At 39.9% G+C, this 20,578-nt stretch overlaps 1 protein-coding gene across 2 annotated transcripts in view; it reads right to left on the reverse strand.

The window, feature by feature from the left end:
* Positions 1 to 12,560: 12,560 nt before the first annotated feature.
* Positions 12,561 to 20,578, reverse strand: part of ipcef1 (interaction protein for cytohesin exchange factors 1) — a 169,033-nt gene continuing 161,015 nt past the window's right edge. For both annotated transcript variants that reach the window (XM_048535947.1, XM_048535946.2), the window contains exons 10-11: positions 17,337 to 17,521; positions 12,561 to 13,392 (exon numbers count right to left, since the gene is read on the reverse strand). In XM_048535947.1, coding sequence (XP_048391904.1) covers positions 13,192 to 13,392; positions 17,337 to 17,521 — 386 coding nt within the window. In that variant the 3' untranslated portion in view covers positions 12,561 to 13,191. The remainder of the gene's footprint in view (positions 13,393 to 17,336; positions 17,522 to 20,578) is intronic.

The following is a 20,578-nucleotide window of genomic DNA, read 5'->3' on the forward strand; positions in this document are numbered from 1 at the left end:
AGCCTCATCACACAGGACACAGCTCCTTGAACTGTACCATACCCAAAGTTGCCTAACAACACACTTCCTTGAACAGTACCATACATAATCTTACCACACACAACTCACCTACCTATCTGCACCACACAAAACCTCTTCACACCTTCTTGAAGTTGTACCATACACAAGCTCACCCAACAACACATTTCTTTGAATTGTACCAAACATAACTTGAACACAGACCACATATCCATGGACTTCACACAGAAAATGTTGGAGAAACTCAGCAGGTCTGGCACCAACTGTGGAGATGGAGACGCAGTTCATGTTTCAAGAACTTTTTCAGAACTTAAAGGTGTTGGAAAGTATTTGAATTTTTTTCAAATACTGTTATCACAGGCTTCGGAGAGGTGAAGGAAACAGGCAGTGTATTGTGGATGGTGATGAAAGAGAAAAACAGGTGTAAAATGGCTGTAAATCTAGGTATGAAAGGGAGAGAATGAAGCCTCTATACTGAAACCATAAAGACATAGAGCTTTTACAGCATGGAAAGAGGCCCTTAAACCTATCATGTCTGTGCTAGCGATCAAACACCCATCTATTCTCGTCCTATTTTCCAGCACTTGACTGGATCTTTGTATGCTGTGGTGTTTCAAGTACACATGTAAGCGGGAGAGGTGATGAACAAGTGGTATTATCAGACTCAGATAATGTTCTAGAAACCTGGGTTCAAATGCCACCATGGCAAATGATGGAATTTGAATTTAATAAAAATCTGGGATTAAGCGTCTATTGATGACAATGAATCTATTGTTGATCTGATTCACTAATATCCTTTAGGGAAACCGCCATCCTCACCTGGTCTGGACTACATGTGACTCTGAACCCAGAGCAATGTGGTTGAGTCTTCACTTTCCTCTAGGATGGGCAATAAATGCAGGCCTAGACAATGATGCCATTAATGAATGAATTTTAGAAAAAAGTAAACAAGATACAAACAAGACAAAAACCAAATGAACTGCAGATGTTCTATATCAGAAACCAAAACGGAAATCCTGGAAAACGTCAGTATCTGGCGTTCGGTGATCCTTCCTCAAAACAGAACAAAACAAAACAAGGCTGAGCAGCAGGGGTTGGAGACAATATAAGAAAAATGGAGAACTGACATCATGTAGTCAGGCTCTGATGTTGTGGAATTTAATATTGAGTCCTAGAGGCTGTAGAGCCCGGGCAGAAAATGGGGTATTGTCCCTCAAGTTTGCATTTGAACATCACAGCAGGTGCAGGGCGGAAATGTTGACATGAAAACAAACTGGCTTATTGAAATGGCAAGCAACTTGATGGTTGAGGTAATTCCTATGAAAAGAGCAAAAGCAGTCATCCAGTCTGCATTTGGTCTCATCAACGTAAAACAAGACTAGATTGTAAGCAATGAAAACTATAGATATATTGAAAGAAGTACAAGTACAGCTTCATCTGGAACATGTGTCTGGAGTCTTTGGACAGTGAGGAAGGAAGAGGTAATGTTATGCCTTCTGCAATTGCATGGGAAGACGCCATGAGGAGTGAGGAAGTGTTAGGAGTGATGGAGGAGTAGACCAGGTTTTCATGGATGGAATAGTCCCTATGGATGGTAGGGGATCCTGCTGGTCATGGCAGCAATGACAGAGGATGATGCTTTGAATGTGGTGATTAGTTGGGTTCCAAGCAAGGGCAGGGGGAACCCTGTTCTGTTCTGGATGGAGGGAAGGCGGTGAGGGTTGAGGTAGGGATGATGGACACGTTTGAGGGCTCTGTCAACCATAATGGGAGGAATCCTTGGGTGAGGAAAAAGGAGGTCATGTCTAAGGAAGCTTTGTGGAAGGTGCTATCATTAGAAAGATGCAACAGAAATAGGGGAACTGGGAAAATGGAAACCTTGCAGAAATTACGATTTGAGGAGGTTTAGTCGAGGTAAGTGTGGGAGTGAGTGGACTTGTAATAGATATTGATGGACAGCCTGTCCTCAGAAATGGAAACAGTGAAGTGAAGGAAGAGAAGTGAAAAGTCAGAGATAGCACAGAGACAGCTCAGTGGTTAGCACTGCTGCCTCAGCGCCAGTTAGCGGGTTCGATTCCATCTTTGGGCATCTATCTGTACGGAGCTTACACATTCTCCCTGTGTCTGTATGGTTTCCTCCAGGTGCTCCGGTTTCCTCCCACAGTCTAAAGATGTACAGGGTAAGTGGAATGCTTCTTCAGAAAACCAGAAACGTGAGCTTTCCTGCTTCTCTGATGCTGCCTGGTCTACTCAACTGTGATCATATCACGCTACGCTACGTGCAACCTTATCACTCTGTTCTGTATCTGTAAAATCTTCCTTATTGTCCTGTTTTGACACCATCACCTTGGTAACTTGCTATTATCTCTCTATCTTTATTAGTTTGTACAGTTTTGGAATACTTGTTACTTTGATTAGACCCTCATCATGCAAGTCTAATGCCTATCAAGCTATCCAGCCATTTGGTTCGTTTCTAGCACCATACTATTTTTGACTTTTTTTGTTACTATTAATCGGCTCATAGATCTTCCCTTCACCTGCTATTCGGCTGTTGATACTTTACTCACACCATTTGACGCTTTTGATCACCTTCAAAGTGCTGTTATTCAACCTGTTCACACTCCACTCACACGATTTGCATTATCTTTTGACACTTTAATTACCTGGAATTATCTTGCCATTATCTCTCTGCATATAAATTGTGTGCCTCTGCACTCCCACCACTTGACCTGATGAAGGATCAGCACTCCAAAAACTTGTGATTTCAAATAAACCTGTTGGACTATAACCTGGTGTTGTGATTTCTGACTTCATCTGTCAGGAAACCACACATCTATAAGTTAGGAACTGTACTAATGAAGGCCCAGATTACTTTTGGACAGAAATCTGGAGGAACTGGATATCAGCAGCTTTTGTTAATGCAGAGGGTCAGTAGCAGTTGGAATGAGTTTATGGGTCATATAAGCAAAGTGAATTATATTTGTATTTAGTCTATTAAGACTTCCACCATATGTTGAGTGTAATTTTACGATCAATAAGGCAGGACCCCTGTCGTGTTACAGAACCGGTGAGTGGAGGCAGCCTCCTAGCAGCAATCCTGGACCTCCATCCCACAGTTAACAGACAGCTACAGGAGGAAGAAGCTGAGCCCTGTGGGGAAAGCTCCCAGCACCTTGGGAACAACCTGGTAGCTGTAACTTAATTCACCTCATTTTTTTTTTAAATGTAAAGACCAGGCAGCACCTCAAAATGGAAGAAGGTTTACCACGATGTAAATTTCTAGAAGGCCTCCCATGCGCCTTACACCCTCAGCAACCACTCACTATCTTTAAATGGCCTGACACAAAAAAAATGACTGCCCTTTTTCAAATGGTGCAGTTTGGACACAGAAATTCTCCTGATATCGGGGTTCCAATCCGACAGCAAAATTTAGACCCATCTTTGAAAGGGAATCGATCAAGTTCTTGGTGGAGACTGTGTACAAAAGGTGAATGGAATGTTAATCAATATACCTCATTTTTGCTTTTGCCTCCAGAAATTCATTTCATCACTTTCAGAATCTGAAGATAATCTTCCTTCTTTCCAGAGTTGGCCTTTTTTGTTGAGTCAGTTTCTAAATATCTGCCTAAAAATTAACATGGCTTGTGAATATTTGATTGTGGTTTCATATGTAGATTCTCTGGGTCACATACTTTTCTCACTTTGGCAGTTTGTTGTTGGGCAAGGCAACTGTCTTTGGGACTAACTCACTGAGGGGTTGAACTGAGCCTTGGTCTTGTGTGAAATTGTGCTCTGACATTGCACTTTGTGCCTAGGCTGTCTTGTACCCTATCTCGCCTGTTCAAAGTTCAGTCTATGCACTGATTCTAATAAATCAGGCAGTATATACCTTCGAGTGTTCAGAAAAACACACCTCTCAACATTGCATCTTCACATTACTTAGCGGCACTACAGAAATCTTTGACGGAAGCTATTGACCCTTTAGCTTCTTGGACCCTTTGCCAGACTAAATGCATGTAGTAACAAAATTTTTTGGATTGAAATATGTATGAAAGGCTACTTTAGGACTGGTTAAAACTCTGTTGAAGTTTCATGAACACCATGCGTTTAGAAAGATCTCTTTGGCAACAGGATGCACATCATGTAAGAAACTACTGATCTGAAGCTGTCTCTGCTTCAAACAGCGCCCTGAGGCAATTCAGAGTGGTTCTGCCAGACATCCCCATGGAGTGTTCTCTTGTGGCTCTTCACCACAACAAAGGGCCTCAGAAAGGGCATGGACAGCAGAGCTGGTACTGACATAATGTCACTTCTGAGTATACCTCTCACTACCTCACTTCAGGTATGCCTTAAACTATTTACTTCACCTTCTGTAAGCGATTGAGCCATTAACTTTGGGAAATCACTTTAGGATCCTCTGCCCTCTGCTCAACATCGCCTCAGAGTGGTTCAATTTTTTTTCTAAGAAACAACACTATCTCTCTCGAAGAAATACATTCATTGTTGTCACTTTGTTTGGTTATGTTTCTTCCATTTTTTTTGGATATTAATACAAGCTATCAAATCTTGTAGAATTGAAAGCCGATCTCAGTGACAGTTGACATGAAACTATTGTTGATTAGCTTAAAACCCCACCTGGTTCATGAAAATCCTTTAGAAGGAAATCTGTTGCCCTTACCTGGTCTGGCCTACATATGACTACAGACCCACAGCAAGACACTTAGTTCATGGGTGACTGGGGATGGGCAACAATAGCTGGCGTAATGAACATATATCACATCATTAAAAGGGCACATGCAGGAAGAGACAACAGTTCAATTTTCTTTTACCAAGTTTAGTTCAAATGTACTATGTGAAGACTGTAACTTTATGTTATTGACTGTATTACAAACGTGACCAAGACAGCAAGATTTCATCCTCTCAAAGTTAATACCAGAACAGATGATAAATTATGGAACTTTGAATTTAACTGATACTGACCTAGAAACTAGCAGGAAATGGAAAGAGATACAGATTTTTGGTCATACAAAAGTAAAATTCTCTAGATGCTGGAAATTTTGAAGTAAAACCAGGAATTGTTGCAAAGACTCAGCATTTCTGACTGTTTACAAATCCTAGGGGCATAATCAATGACAGTTTCCACACAGACATGTCTGATGTATCAGACATTGTGGGTTCAGGTTTGAATCAGCTCTGCTCTGCTGTCGTTGTGACCCTCAGTCATGACAGACATCTGATATTCTAGTCTCCAGAGCAGCAAATGCTGAGACGTTCCCTGCTATTGGGATTGGAACACCTGGGCCTTAACTATGTCAAATAGTACCTTCCTGATCCCTGGCCTAACCTTCCTAGTTTGGTCCTTACACTCTGCAGTATCATCCTCCATCTATAATTTTCAGTGAAGTTGAGAATAAGCTGCCAACACACATTCTTTCTCAGTTACCAAGAGCTATGCTGCAACACAACAGCTCCTCCTTCTCATAACCTCTCTTGGATGTGGGTTGACTGACAGCTGTTGGTCAGGCAGCAATGCTACTGCAATCAAAGCGTCACCATGGAGATGGAAACATCCTCTATAAATACATTATTTAGACCTCAGTTGGAGTATTGTGTCCCCCAATTCTAGGCACCAACTTTTAAGACAAATGACACAAATTTAAAGTGACTGAAGAAGCTTGGTTTTTCTCAGTAATTAAGAGAGTATTCAAAAGTGTGATTAGTTTTAATGAAGTAGATTTGGAAAAAAATGTTTCCATTGGCTTCAAGGTCAGTAAATTCATGAATAAGACCTGAGAGAATTGATTTTAAAAATTCCATGATGAAATGAGGATATTTTGTTTATGTGGCAAGAGGTTATAATGCCTGAAAGGGTGGAGGAAGTAAGATTCTCAAATGGTAATTGGATAAGTAAAAGGAGAATCAAATAGTTGAGGAGAAAATCTGTGTGGATTTAAGGTGAGAGGGCAGGGAAGCGAGCTTAATTGGATAGCTGCTCATGGAGATAATACAGACCAAGTGACCTCCTTTGTGTCATCAGACTCCATGGGTAGAATTTTCAAGTCCCAGAAGAATGACAGGTTGGTGAACCTAATTCAGCCACTGGCAAACAATCAGATTCTTGATTTTAACTTTAACATCAGCAGTGAAGTTCTGCAGGTTGATATTTCATCAGCAGATGTTGAGAGGCTTGTGCATGCATTATAATCTCATTAAAAATGCAATTCATTGGAATTAACTTTGCCTTTCCATATAAAGTTCAATCAGACAAAGAAGTTCAGGACTTAAGAAATCCAAAGTAAACATTAAGTGTACACCTCAGAAATTCAGTTTTTTTTATCCACCACAAGATGAGTTTTTTAATGGAATTAATAAGCAAGATAGACGTTGGAAGTAGTGGAAGTAATATATTTGGATTCTCAGAAGGTGTTTGATAAGGTATTACATATTAAGTTAATTAATAAGATAACAGCTCAAGGTGTTGAAAGTAGTCTATTAGCATGGACAGAGGATTGACTAACTGGTAGAAGACTGAAAGTTGGGATAAGGAAGGCATTTTTAGGATGACACCTGTTACTAGTGAAGTGCCACAGGGATCACTGTGGGGCCACAATTATTTACAGTGAACATTAATAACTTGGATGAGGTAGGTGAATGTTCTATAGATAAGTTTGTAGACAACATGAAATGGAAGGCAAGTGGTGGGGATAACAAACAAAAAGAGTCTACAGAGGGATATAGATAGGCTAAGAGAGAGGGCAAAAACTTAGCAGATGGAATATAATATGGGAAATGTGCATTTGATAGTTAGCATAGAGGAGCTGTATATTATTTATTGGAGAAAGACTGCAGAAAGCTACAGAACAGAGGAATTTTGGAGTCCTTGTCCATGAATCACAGAAAGCTAGCATTCAAGTTCAGTAGATAATAGGGGAAGGCAAATGAAATGTTGGCCTTTAGTTTGGAGGCAAAGGAGTATAAAAATAGGCAGGTATTGCTAAAACTACACAAGACACTAATCATACCAAAACTGGGCAACTGTGAACAGATTTGGACTCCTCATCTAAGGAAAGATGTGCTACATTGGGGGCATGCCAGAGAAAGTTCACTTGGCTGATACCAGGGACACAGAGACTATCTTATGAGGAGAGAGTGAATAGATTGGGCCAATAGTAATTGGAATTTAGAAGAATGAGAGGGAAACTTGTTAAACCATACAAGATTCATAAATGACGTGACAGGGTAGGTGCGGAAAGGTTGTTTACTCAGTGGAAGAGTCTAGCACCAGAATTAAGGTTCACACATTTAGACAGTGGTCAGGACGAACTTGTCCTCTGAGACGGTAGAGAATCTGTGGAATTCTTCGCTGTAAGGGGTTTTGAAGTTGGGCTATTAAGTATATCCAAGAGTGAGATTGATAGATTTTTAATCAATAAGGGAATTAATGACTCTGGGGAAAAGCAGAAAAGTGGAGTTGAAGATTATCAGATCAGCAATGATCTTTTGAACAATCTATGTCTGCTCCTACATCTTATGATCTTATTGTTCTAAATATTTGCTGCTTTGTCTTTTTAGCAAAATGGTTTTAAATGATACTCACAGTTACTTGCGCTGTCACTGTCCCAAGTACAGTGAACCTGAAGGGCATGGAACCACAGATGTGGTAAATAGGGAGTGTCTGTGCCTGAGCTGCCGGGAACTGTGAGTGAGGTGAAGTCAAAGAAGGATAAACCAGGCAAGGGTGTGTTCCAGCCAATTTATTCGGGGATGAGGTTGTTGTATTCAGAAAGTCCAGTGGCCAGTGTGCTCCATTCAGTTTGGGAACTGCAATTCAGTTAGTCTAAGGGCTGTCTCCAGTTAGTCTGGGGATTGGGAATCCAGGATTGGGTTCCAATCAGCCTTGGGTCTGGGATTCAGTCAGTCTGGTGACTCGGTTCCAAATGATCTTGAGTCTCAGAATTTTCTGGGAAGTTGTCTCCTACATCTGCTAGCTGCTCGCATATTAACATTCCAGGAGGGGCTGCATTCTGGTTGCTTTGAAGCTGGCCGTGGTCTTTTACTTCTATACTAGTAGTTCATTTCAGAAAGCCACTGGGAACCTCTGTGGGATCTCATAGACATCCACTTATTAATATATGTGGCAAGTGAGTGATCTCTCTTTGGTAAAGCTCACCTATTTCTCCATGTTCTTTGGGTACTGGGAGTCAGGTGTAATTGAATGTACCCACATCAACGTGAGAGCGCCAACTCACCGACCAGGAGTGGTCAGGAATAGCTTAGGTGTCCACTGTATGAATGTGTTGTCTTGTGTGCCCATTCCAACAGATAATGCAGCTTTTTGCATGTCACAATGCCTGCTTTCTGGAACATTCAACACCAGTGCCTATCAGCCTCCCTGAATACATGCAGGGATGATTGTTCAGTAATAAGGGCTACTCTGCCAAACCCTGACTCATGATAACTGTCAGGAATCCACAGACTGACACTGAGGAGAGGTACAATGCTGCACAGCATTCCTTCTCAAGGGCCATTGTGGAATAGACCTTACGGCTCCTGAAGATGAAAATTATACTCCTGGACTGGTCAGGCAGTGCAATGCCGTCCACCCAAGACAGAATGCCCCATATCATCATAATCTAGTATACCCTTCATAGCCTAACTTGGCAAAAAAGGGGATGCCCATGCTGAAGACACACAACAACAGATCTATTGTCTAATGAGACAATGAAAATCTCATAACTGCTACTTTCCAGGCACTGAGCAACAAGGACACGCTTCTGGCTGTTGTGCATCTTCTGTGGATTAGCTTATTTTGCAATGAGAGAAAGAGTAGCTTTGAGTGTGATGAATGATGTGTATAGTAATGGTTCTGAAATGGTTAATGTTGAAGATTGGATTATATTCCACCAAATCTTATGATATTTTGTTGACCTGAGTGGAGAATGAGCGGAGCTCAGCACTAAATTCTGATGGAGTCAAACATGTCACTGCTGGCACTGAATAGTCTTTGTAATTAGTCCTAACAAGGCTACGTAACTTGCACTTTTTGCTGTCATGGAATACACTGCATAATGTTGTTAAGACATATGCCTTTTCTTATTAAGCCTCATGAGTGGTTTCATCCTCTACCGCTGTTACTGAACAGGCCCTCAGACCCAGTTCCAAAAGGAAATTGGTGGCAGAACTCACAGCAACCACAAGCTGTCAGTGGGTCATTCCACACAGTGCAACAGAATTGTGTGCATGAACACTTGATGAGGTTATATAGCAATTAAGTCGTAAGTATTGCCCAGCAGGTGAGTAGTATCAGGGAAGGGTTTGAACATTGATTGATAAAGATGGGTGCAAGCCCTTTGCATGCGCATCCTGTATGTGATTCTGGGTTGGCAGGCGTGTAAAAGTGAGGTTGCAGGGCTAAAATAGTGGCACTTACCATTGTGGAGTGCAGAAGATTGTTCATCTCCTCCCCCACTGGGCTAAGTCCTTTCAAAGTGTCTACAGAGTGGAAAGGAGGCGGATTGGTTGTAGTGACAACCATAGACTCCAGGGGTGCTTCTGGCTTGCAGTGATTGAGGTCTGGCTGGCCTTTAAATATAGCACCAGAAACTTTGACCTAGGAAGGACTCAGTAGAGGCAAGACCCTCTACCAAATAGTCACATGCGATTCATCATTTAACTCTCACTCTGACTCACTTGCAAAAAAATAAGCTAGAAGGTTCTTAACCTAATCATACGCCAGGGTGAATATGATGTACTCAATGTTACTCACCATCATATATAACGCCGTAAGGGACGGTCTCTGTCTTTATTTCTATGTTCAGTTGCAACTCCTCCCAGACATCAGATTCATAACTGCATAAAATTGATTGCGCAGGCAACGTGGTATACTTGGTGGATTTGGGAGAGTAGCTGCTGTTTATTCCTCCAGGGGGAGTGTTATTCAATGACTGGAGGTGATGATAGAGATCAGACTCTAACAACAAATGGAAATGAGACATAACTGACAGAGGGATACAGGGAGGGAGGGAAAGTCTAGCATCATGAATATAGTTGCCCTGTTCTTGGGCCATTTTGAACAGAGATTGCAGAAGAGTATCATACTAAAGAGCAGGATTGGTTCTGTCAGTAATGGAATCCTGTGAGTATGATGGCATAAAGGTAGAAGGAAGAGTCATGGTAAGAGGGGGAGTGGAATGGGTAAAGTGCAGACTCAATGTCACAGTAGGGTAGTGGAAGGCCTCATGGATGGTCAAGAAAGCGAGTGAACTAAGTGAATTGGATAACAGGCTTAAAGTTGCTTTTAGCAATAAGAAGAGATTTAGCAGAATGGTTCCGGAGATGAAGCATTTTAGACACAAGCTGAGTTGGAGAAGCTTAAAATTCTATTCATTGGTGCACAGGAGGTTGAATTAGAAGTTTAATAAAAACATAAAAGATTATGTCAGGGATAGGTGAGGCAGAAAATAATTGTTTCCGTTAGCTGATTGTAAAATGATTAGGGGATGCAGATTTAAACTTTTGGGAAAGAGATGAAGGAATGAGAACCTTTTTAATGTTATTGGCTTAAAACTCTGTCTATGAGAATGGCAAAAATTTTGAAAGGAAATTGAATGGGCGCTTGAGGGAAATAAATAAGTTGATCTGTGGGTTTTGAGTGTGGGAATGGATTGCATTGGATTGCTGTCTTGAGAGTTTTAATGCATTGAATGAATGGTTTGTGCCATAATGACTAATCATAATATGAGGCTCAGAGTGCAAAATACTTTAGTGATTAATTTGTAGTCTTTGCATGCAATTTGGAATTCTATTATCAGACCTCCAAACTAAAAGACTTGTTGGTCAGCATTGTGGTTCAGCGGTTAGCACTGCTGCCTCATAGCACCAGTGACCCAGGTTCGATTCCTCCCTTGGGAGACTGTCTGTTTGGAGTTTGCGCATTCGCCCATATCTGTGTGGGTTTCCTCCCACAGCCCAAAGATGTGTGGATTTGTCATGCTAAATTGCTCATTAGATCCAGAGTTGTGTAGATTAAGTGATTAGTCATGGGAAGTGCAGGGTTATAGGGACATGGTAGGGGATTTGTGTTTGGGTCTGGGATTGGTGTGGACTTGATGGGCCAATGACCTGCTTCCACACTGTAGGGCTTGAATGATTGAATGAGGAGGGTGAACAATGATTCAGAATGTTTCCATACTTATGCAACATTTGACCAATTTGTGAAATATTTATAATTCATAGGAATTTCAACTCATGTCTGTAACTGACTGTAAGGTATGATATGGAGGTGCCAGTGGTGTACAAAGTCAGAAGTCACACAACACCAGGTTATAGTCTAACAGGTTTATTTGAAATCACAAACTTTTGGAGCACTGCTCCTTTGTCAGGCAGTCAAGGCAGAAACTTGTATTTAGATGTAACTTGTGCTATCAAGGCATGCAAGGCTGTGGACAAAGTGCTGGAGAATGAGACTAGAATAGTTAGGTGCTTCTTTTTGACTGTTGCAGACTTGATGGGCTGAAGGATTTTTTTTGTATTGTATACCTCTATGACTCTGATTCTATGATTCACAGGCTTAAAGTTGATATTGGAACAATCAAAGGTGTGGGAATATGGGGGAGAGGTAACATTTGGCATTTATTGTTTTTAGGTCCAGGTTAACAAGGGGAGGTTCAAAGGCAATAAAAGAGATAGGAATTGTTTTGTTAGGTGGCTCAAGAGTAATGAAGGTGGGTGGGGGAAGTGACGGGTGGAGATGAGTGTGGGTGACTCGGGGAGGGTGGAAGGTAGATAAGAGGCTCTGAAATGTAACACACCATATTTGAATGGGAGATGGTAAGAACTGCCAATGCTGAAGTCAGAGATAACGCAGTGTGGAGCAGGAGGAACACAGCAGGCCAGGCAGCATCAGAAGAGCAGGAAAGTTGATGTTTCGGGTCAGGACCTGAATGTCTTTTTCCATTTGCAGCTTCTCTGAATAATTCAAAGTGGGAGGGGTGATCTGGTGCATGTGGAATTCATATTGTACACAATTAGCCACATAAAGGGACTTCTACTATTGAGTTAACCAGATAAAAATGACAGGCAAATATATTCTGCGATAACAAGGTGTAGAGATGGATGAACACAGCCGGCCAAACAGCATCAGAGGAGCAGGAAGGCTGATGTTTTGGGCTTAGACCCTTCACTTTCTAGGCCCGAAAAGTCAGCCTTCCTGCTCCTCTGATGTGTTTGGCCGGCTGTGTTCATCCAGCTCTACACCTTATTATCTCAGATTCTCCAGCATCTGCATTTCCTACTACCTCTGAGGCAAATATATTCCCATCACTTTTATAACAGCACAACTGCACAGTTCTCATAGCCTAGTACAGTCTTGCTCTGTTGGGAAAGGTACACACATTCAGGAAAAGGGGATGAGTATGCACAGCTTGTGTGTCCAACGTTGCTGGGAAAAGAGGTGAGTAGACATTTTCTCTAGCTCTAGTGGACTCTTTGTTGGTTTATATGGAGACAGAATAGACAGAACATGGAAACTAGCCAGAAAAATTACTTTTTTTTTCAGTTTATTCTGTTTTATGACATAGCTCTGACTAGTACAATTAAAATATAACGTAAATGTAGGCTTTGTTCACATCTGTACAAAGTACAAAGTTTGCTTTATTCAAGAACTAACAAGTCGAACACATGAATTGGTCTTTAGTTGAGAAAACATCAGTACCTTCACAACTCCTTCAATGAAATTTCACACATACCAACTATTATGTTGTGTGAAAACAAATTTCAATAGCTGTGATCACTTGAAGGCCAATACTGAATGCAGAATAAATAGAGTATCACAAAAATAGAATGTATGAATGCTTGCACGATTGTATTTTTACCTGGAGAATGTCCTCAACCACACACCTGTGAATCTTTTATACTTACAAATAAAACAGTAACTGACAACTATCAGTGCCATAGCGCATAAGTTAAATAATCATTTGTAAGTCCTATACTGTAGACAAAAAGGTCTTTACATGTCTACTTCTAAACACAACAAACACTATTAATCAGTTGATGGCCTTCACTGTGCTCAAAGTATCAGCAGATTGGAAATCCAATGTCTCTTAGTGCTTTGTTAAGCTGTAAAGCTTGACTAAGACTATTAAGTACCATGTTTGGTGAAGTCATTCTCAACTCTTAAATGTCTGTTTCTATATGGGATGATGGCTGATCCTCTGCAGCATTATTTTTATTTTCTGAATAGGTTTTAGCTTGGTATGCTTTACAGATATCCTGCATCAACAAAGAGTAATCTTCCTTCCACTGTCTGAAGTTCTCTGAGGTTATGTCCGAACTTTCGAAGAGTTGGTTTATGATGGCCAAGTCTGCTTCTTTGGACTAGTTAATGGAGAGGAAAGAAAGAAAAATCAGCCATAACTGCCATGATCCAGACAGGCATTTTTAATCACTGTAAAAATAATTTACCACTATTATTACCAGATCCTGTAATTGTGTTCCCCGTCAAGGTAAGCATGTTTGATGCAGATTTTCTTACATTTGAATAAAATTTAATTCCTGAAGAGGGCAGAGCTGTCCTTTACAAAACAAATGATAGGTAGTATGAGTGAAAGGCCAAACCTGCTGACTACATCTCAGATTTTACCTGGCCTTTGCAGTTCTCATTAAATCCATAAAAGAATTCAATATGGAAGGATGTCAGTCCTTGCTTATGGGTTAGTAACAGAAGAAAGGTAACCCCTATAGACAAAACATTCCTTTGTAAATAGACAACTCATTTAGAAAACCCATCCACTAGTTCAGCACATATTATAGAGTTTAATATCAAAGGCATAGAGAAAAGATGTTGGAGAAATTGATGAGTTTGAAGACTAACAAATCCTCAGGACCTGATAATCTATATTGCAGAGTCCTTGAGTCAGTTGTCCTAGCAATAGTCGATGCATTGATGTTCATCTTTCTAGATTCTTTAGACTCTGGAACAGTTCTTACAGATTGGAGAATAATCATTTTAAAAGGCAGGTAGAGAGAAAACAGGGGTTTATAGACTAGTGAGTCCAGTCATGGTAGTGGAAGATGCTAGAACCTGTTGTCAAGGATTTTATGGCAAAGCACGTGGAAAGCCTTGGTAGAATTACTAGGTAGATCCCAGCTCCTCATATAAGTGTGAATGATTTAGATGAGGAAAATAACTGTAATATCTCAAAATTTACAGATAACACAAAGCTGAGTGGAAAGATAAGCTGTGAGGAGGATGCTGAGATACGGCAGTATGATTTGGACAGGTTGAGTGAGTGGGAAAATGCATGGGAGATGTGGTATAAATTTGAGGTTATCTACTTTGGTAGCAAACATAGGCAGGCAGATTATTATGTGAATGGTTGTAAATTGAGAGAGGAGAATATTTAACAAGGTTGTGTTGTCCTCGTGCACCAATTGCTGAAAGTATGCTGCATGTTGCCTTTCATAGCAAGGGGATTTGAGCACAGGGTCAAGGATGTCTTGCTGCAACTATACAGGATATTGGTGAGACCACACCTTAAAAATTGTGTAGTTTGGTCTCCTCATCTGTTCTTGCTATAGAGGGAGTGCAGTGAAGTTTTACCAAATTATTTCTGGGATACAGGACTGATGCTTGAGGGGAGGTTGAATTGGTTAGGATTGTATTCATTGGAGTTTAGAAAAATAAAGGGGACCTCATAGAAATCCATAAAATTCTAACATGTCTAGATGGCTTAGATGCAGAAAAAATGTTCCCAATGGTGTGGGAGTCTAGAACCAGTGTAGGTTGGGGTTGGGGGCATAGTTTAAAGACAAGGGTGTAAATCTCTTGGAACTGAGATGAGGAGAAAGAGAGTGGTGAGCCTGTGGAATTCACAGAAGGTTGGCTGAGGTCAAAACGTTGTGTTTTCAAGGAGAATGTTAATCAAGCTCTGTGGCTGAGGAATTACGGGATATGGGGAAGGGGTGGAATTAGGTCATTGAGTTCCATGATCAGTCATGAGCAAGCTCGAAGAGTTGAACGGCTTAGTCTTGGGCTCCTTTCTTTACGATTCAGTGTTTCTATCAGTAAAATTGACATCATGATCTAAATCCTCCGTTTCTTTTGGCTAAGTCAGAGTTCCGTTGAGTTTTCTGGAAGACTTTTTGCTGTGAAGCTTAATGAAATTTCTCACCCTGACTTATCAAACCCTCCTCATGAATTACTTAGCCAGAACCAATGATGTATCTCATGTCATCAGTTGCTACCAGATCAAAACACCTGCATCCCTTACACCCACAGCACTTTTAAAAGCCTGTTGTACACTTAGTTGAGCCTTGGCATTCCAGAGCTTGCCTGCTCTTAGACAGAATCTAAAAATATTGGTGAAGGGGAAGATAGCACCATGATTCTCCAACAGTGACCTAGCGGTCCTGATGGACAGGGTGGTACAGAGAACCCCTCTTTCTGGATGACTGACAGAGGAGGCAGCACCATTAGACCCTGCCAGCCTCTTCTGAGGTCACCACCCAGGTGGGAGTACCATTTATAGAGTGCTGAGGAATGGCCAACAATGCAAAAGGAAGGTTAATGACTTTCCCTGTTCTTTGTTCTTTCTTTGCTATCTCACACTCGCTCTATCTCTGTTACTGCACCATCTCCCACCAAGACTAATGACCTGCCACTCATTATTATATGTAACACAGTCCCTCACCCTACCTCATTATCCTACACTCCCCTCCCCCACAGCATACATAACACAATGTGGAAGCATAGATATAGGCTTTGGAGAGGATAAGTGGTGTTACAGTGAAAGATTGTCCATAATTTCAATGAGTGGTGAAATGGGCTCAGAAGATTGAGGGGCTTACTCCTGCTCCTATTTCTTATGTTGTTATGCTTCAAGGAGGAGGAAGTGAACCACATAACCCAATACTGTAATGATCTTGACAAGGCAAATTCGGGAAGATGTAACCAGATGAGGAGGACTCATTCAGGGTGAAGATATTGTTACTGGTTTCCAGGTTCACTTTAAAAACAACTGGATGACACCCACTTTGTGCATGGAAAACCAGCAAGCGTAGCCTTGTCAATATATGATGATAGAAGGGACACATCTGTTAGCTAAAAGTAATTGCACATTTAATCCATTTAATTTCACATGCTGAAAGGAAAACAAAATATCAAGATAAGAGCTCAGAAAGAGACAATAAACTTGGAAACATTGTCAGAAGTTGTTCTGGGGATGTTCATGTTTGTGCATTTTTCATGAGGGCGAGAGTAGTCTAAAAATGGCAGGTCAGTCTTTCCCTGCTCTTGTTAGGAAACAAATGTTGACCAGTTGAACACACTAATAGACGTTATCTAACACTAAATGTAGAATTGCTTCTGGTTATGATTTCCTATTTTCGAAAGTCAAGCGTTTATTTTAGTATGTACAAATGGAATATAATGTCCTGTTAAAAAATAAGTCTCATGCATGGTTTGAGAGGGGGTCCCTAGCAATTCACTGCTCGTAACTAAGACATGTCATAAAAATTCAGTGAGTAGCCACAATAGAGTTCATGATGAAATTCTTTAATAGAGGGCCAACATGTTTGGAACTACACCTTAAAAAATGAGAAAGCTATAAATACAAACAATTATTAGTTAGATGAAGCATTGATATATTTGAAATAAATAAAATCATTTCAGAATTCAGATTAAAAATTAATTGTTGTTGCTTGATTGCTTTCCTATTATGTTTATCATGATCTGTTAAAATGCAAAAATCTACCACACTTCAAAATGTAAATTTTGAATTTTGCATGGAGGATCGTGAATAGGTTATGAAACTTACATTTCATGATCACACTTGGATGTTCAATTTTTAAAATATCTCGCCATTTCTTCTAGTTATGTAGTTTTTTTTTTATCATTATTCTTTTATGGGATATGCGTATTACTGACAAGACCAGCAATTGTTACCCATCCCTTACTGTCCTTGAACTGAGTTCAGAACACAATTAAGTTCAACCACATTGCTGTAGGTGTCAAGACACAGGCAGGCCAGACCAGGTAGGAACTGCCAATTTTGTTCCCTAAATGACATTACTGAAATGGATGATTTTTTACAACAACCAATGATCATTTCATGGTCACCATGACTGAGACCAATTTTATATTAATTAATAAATAATGACAAGCTGAGTAATTACATTTTTAATTCCACAGTACTACTGGGATTTGAACCCATACTGTCAAACGTTAGCCTGGGTTTATGTCATATTAACACTACACCACCACGTACCCCACAAGCAATTATGTTTTATCAAAAGATAAACAAAAGCTGAAATATTTATACCTTCAAAGTACTGTTCAAAGTTCTGAATTTGTGCAATCTTTCATTAACAACAGGATTATTGCTACGTTTTATAAATGATCTCCTGTAATCCTTTCTTGATGAAGGCCGACGTTTTCCAATAGGTGAAAGACTGGCTTGCTCTAAGGATTTGTACAACTGTTCCATTTCATCAGAATTTTGTTGTTCTGAAAGACAAACAGCAAAGAAAATATTAAATGGTCTACTCATCTTCATGAACCATTGCATTAAATAAATAGTGGGTATATTAAAATAGTTCCTGAATTACATTACTGATCACCATAATAAAGCAAATTAATTGCATCTTCTTCAATGTTGCACTGGATGGTATGATATACCAGGAAGAATATTCATCCATGTTCTACATCCCTGCTTTGCAGTCTGTCCCACAGTAGGAGTGAAAGGTATCTCTTTTATCTCAGAAAACTGCTAAAGTTCATGTGTGAAATCAGAGAATCACAATAGCACAAAAACTGGCTATCCAAACCATTATGTCTGTACCAGCCATTTGATCCGGTTCCTAATTCAACCTACTCGCTAGCTCTTTTTCTGATAACCCTTCAAATATTTAATTTCAAGTACTTATCCAGTTCCCTTTTGAAAGTTCGGATTGAACCACCATTAATCTGGACAGTACATATCAGGACTGCATTCCCACCTCTACTTCCAATGAATGTGAAATCACCATAAAAACATTTCACTGATTTTCCTTTAAAGAGCCATTGACTATATTATGCAGGAAATGGAATTATGGCGAGACAAGTTGATGTTTTTCCTAAAGTTTACAGTTAATAGATACAGTTGGAGCAACATACAAGCAGTTCTGAAATGTATCTAGTCAGTAATATATATGCATGAAAATTACGAAACGAGTGAAATAAAATGCACAGAAACTTCCAGGAAGATCAGCCAAGTGGTTGATTTTATTTAAGTTTTATATGTTTGATGTGTATTTTTAAAAAAAATTTGCCTGCTTTAACATTTTCTTCTGTAGGTAATGAAAAGTAGCTTATTTTATATATCAGGTGTTACTTAAGGTTCCTTTCTTTTAGGCTTAACGTTATTAAGGACATACATGAGGTAAAAGTGAGATGGCTAGTAGATTTAGAAAAGTTATTACACAGCAGGATCAGGTAGATAGACGAGTGACTGTGGGGAAACGTAAAAAGATAGTTCAAAAGTCTCGAGTGGCTATTCCTCTAACAAATAGATATTCAGTATTTTGGAACTGTTGAAGGAGTTCGTCCCTCCAGGGAAAATGGAACGGGGCTGTCAGTTATTGGACAGTTGGAATGACTCTTATGTTAGGCAGCATTTGACAAGATCTAATAGAATTATTATTCTTGGAAACTCTGCTGTCAGGGACATAGATGGGAGATTCAGTGGCAGTGAGTGTAAATTTAGATGGCTTGGTGCTAGAATTAAGGACATTTCTAAATGTTTCAAGCATTTTTTTTATGTGAGATTGGGAAGCCAGAAATTATTGTAGATATTGGTAGAAATGATATTTGTGGAGAAAAGATTAAAGCAGTACAAAGTCAATTCAAGAGATTAGGTTGAAGATTAAAGAGTAGAATTCTAAAAGTAGTCAGAGATAGCAAGAACTGCAGATACTGGAGTCAGAGACAACACAGTATGGAGCTGGAGGAACACAGCAGGCCAGGCAGCATCAGAGGAGCAGGAAAGTTAATGTTTTGGGTTGGACCCTTCTTCCGAAATGGGGAGAGAGAAGGTAGCTGGGAAATAAATAAAAGTAGTAATCTCTGGTTTACTCCCAATGCCAAACTCAAACAAGGGCATGAACAAAAGGATAAAGGAGATAAATCAATGGCTAAAGAGCTGGTTATTGTTCAGGGATTCAGGTTTTTGGACAATTAGAATGTTTTTTGGAATAGAAAGCACATGTTCAAAAATGATGAGTCTAAACCGAACTAGAGAGGGACCAATATCTTAGCAGGGAGATTTGTTCATTCCATTAAAGGAGACGTTATACTGACAGAGAGGATTAGTGGAGGAATTCTAAGTAGCAGCATAAAATGAAGGATTGATGGGGAAGGTTCTGAAAGTGAAGAGAGCATGTCAGTTATAAAAGAAAGACAAAAGAGAGTCACGGTAAGTAATAACTCTGAAGAACTAAATTGTATTTCTTTCAATGCAAGGAGTTTTACAGATAAAGCTGACGAACTTAGGGCATGTTCAAGAACATGGGATTTGGACATTGTGGCTGAGAGGTGGACAAGAAGGCAGCTCAAGGTTCTGGGTTTTAGATGCAATAGGAAGGATAGAAAAGGAGGTAAGAAAGAGGGATGGGGGAGGAGCTGGGTGGTATATTTGATTAACAAATGGATTACTGCTGTAACTAGAGAAGATATTTCTGAAAAATCACATAGTGAAAATATATAGATAGAAATTAGAAATAAAAGAAAAGGAAACATCACCTTGATGGGATTGTACTATAGATCACCCAATAGTAAGAGGGAAAATGAGAAACAAATACATTGGCAGATCTCAGATATGTGTCAGCAGAATAGGGTGTAAGAATGGGGATTTTAATTTTCCAAACATTGACTGGGGCTACCATAGTGTTAAAGGTTTCAATGGTGAAAAATTTTGTCAAATGTGTGCAAGAAAATTTTCTTGATCAATATGTGGATGCTCCGACTAGAGAAGGAGCAAAACTAGACTTCCTTTTGGGCAATAACACCGGGCCAGTGATAGTGGGGAACACATAGCAATCATAATTCTGTCAGTTTCAAAATGATAACAGAAAAGGAGAGGCCTTCCATAAAAGTTAAACTTTTCCATTGGAGCAAGGCAAATTTTAATGGTATGAGATAAGAACTTTCAAAAGTTGATTGGAGTAGTCAGTTTGCAGGTAAAAGTGTGTCTGACAAGCGTGAGGCTTTCAAGAGTATGGTGGCGAAGGCGGAGAGACATTGTGTTCTTGTTAGAGTGAAAGGTAAGGCTGGTAAGATTAAGAAACAATTGATGAGTAAAGATATTGAGGTTCTAGTCAAGAATAAAAGAGAATCTTCTTTTAGATATAGATAACTTGATTCAATTGAATCTCTTAATCAGTATAAAGAAAAACGAGTTTTGAGAAGATTTGCAGCTCAGGTTGAGGTTCTGGATGTGAGTTTGCTCGCTGAGCTGGAAGGTTAGTTTTCAGATGTTTCGTCACCTTTTCTTTATTTGAAAAAATATACTTTATTCATAAGATGTAC

This window comes from Stegostoma tigrinum, chromosome 9, assembly GCF_030684315.1.
Source record: "Stegostoma tigrinum isolate sSteTig4 chromosome 9, sSteTig4.hap1, whole genome shotgun sequence".
Classification (NCBI taxonomy): domain Eukaryota; kingdom Metazoa; phylum Chordata; class Chondrichthyes; order Orectolobiformes; family Stegostomatidae; genus Stegostoma; species Stegostoma tigrinum.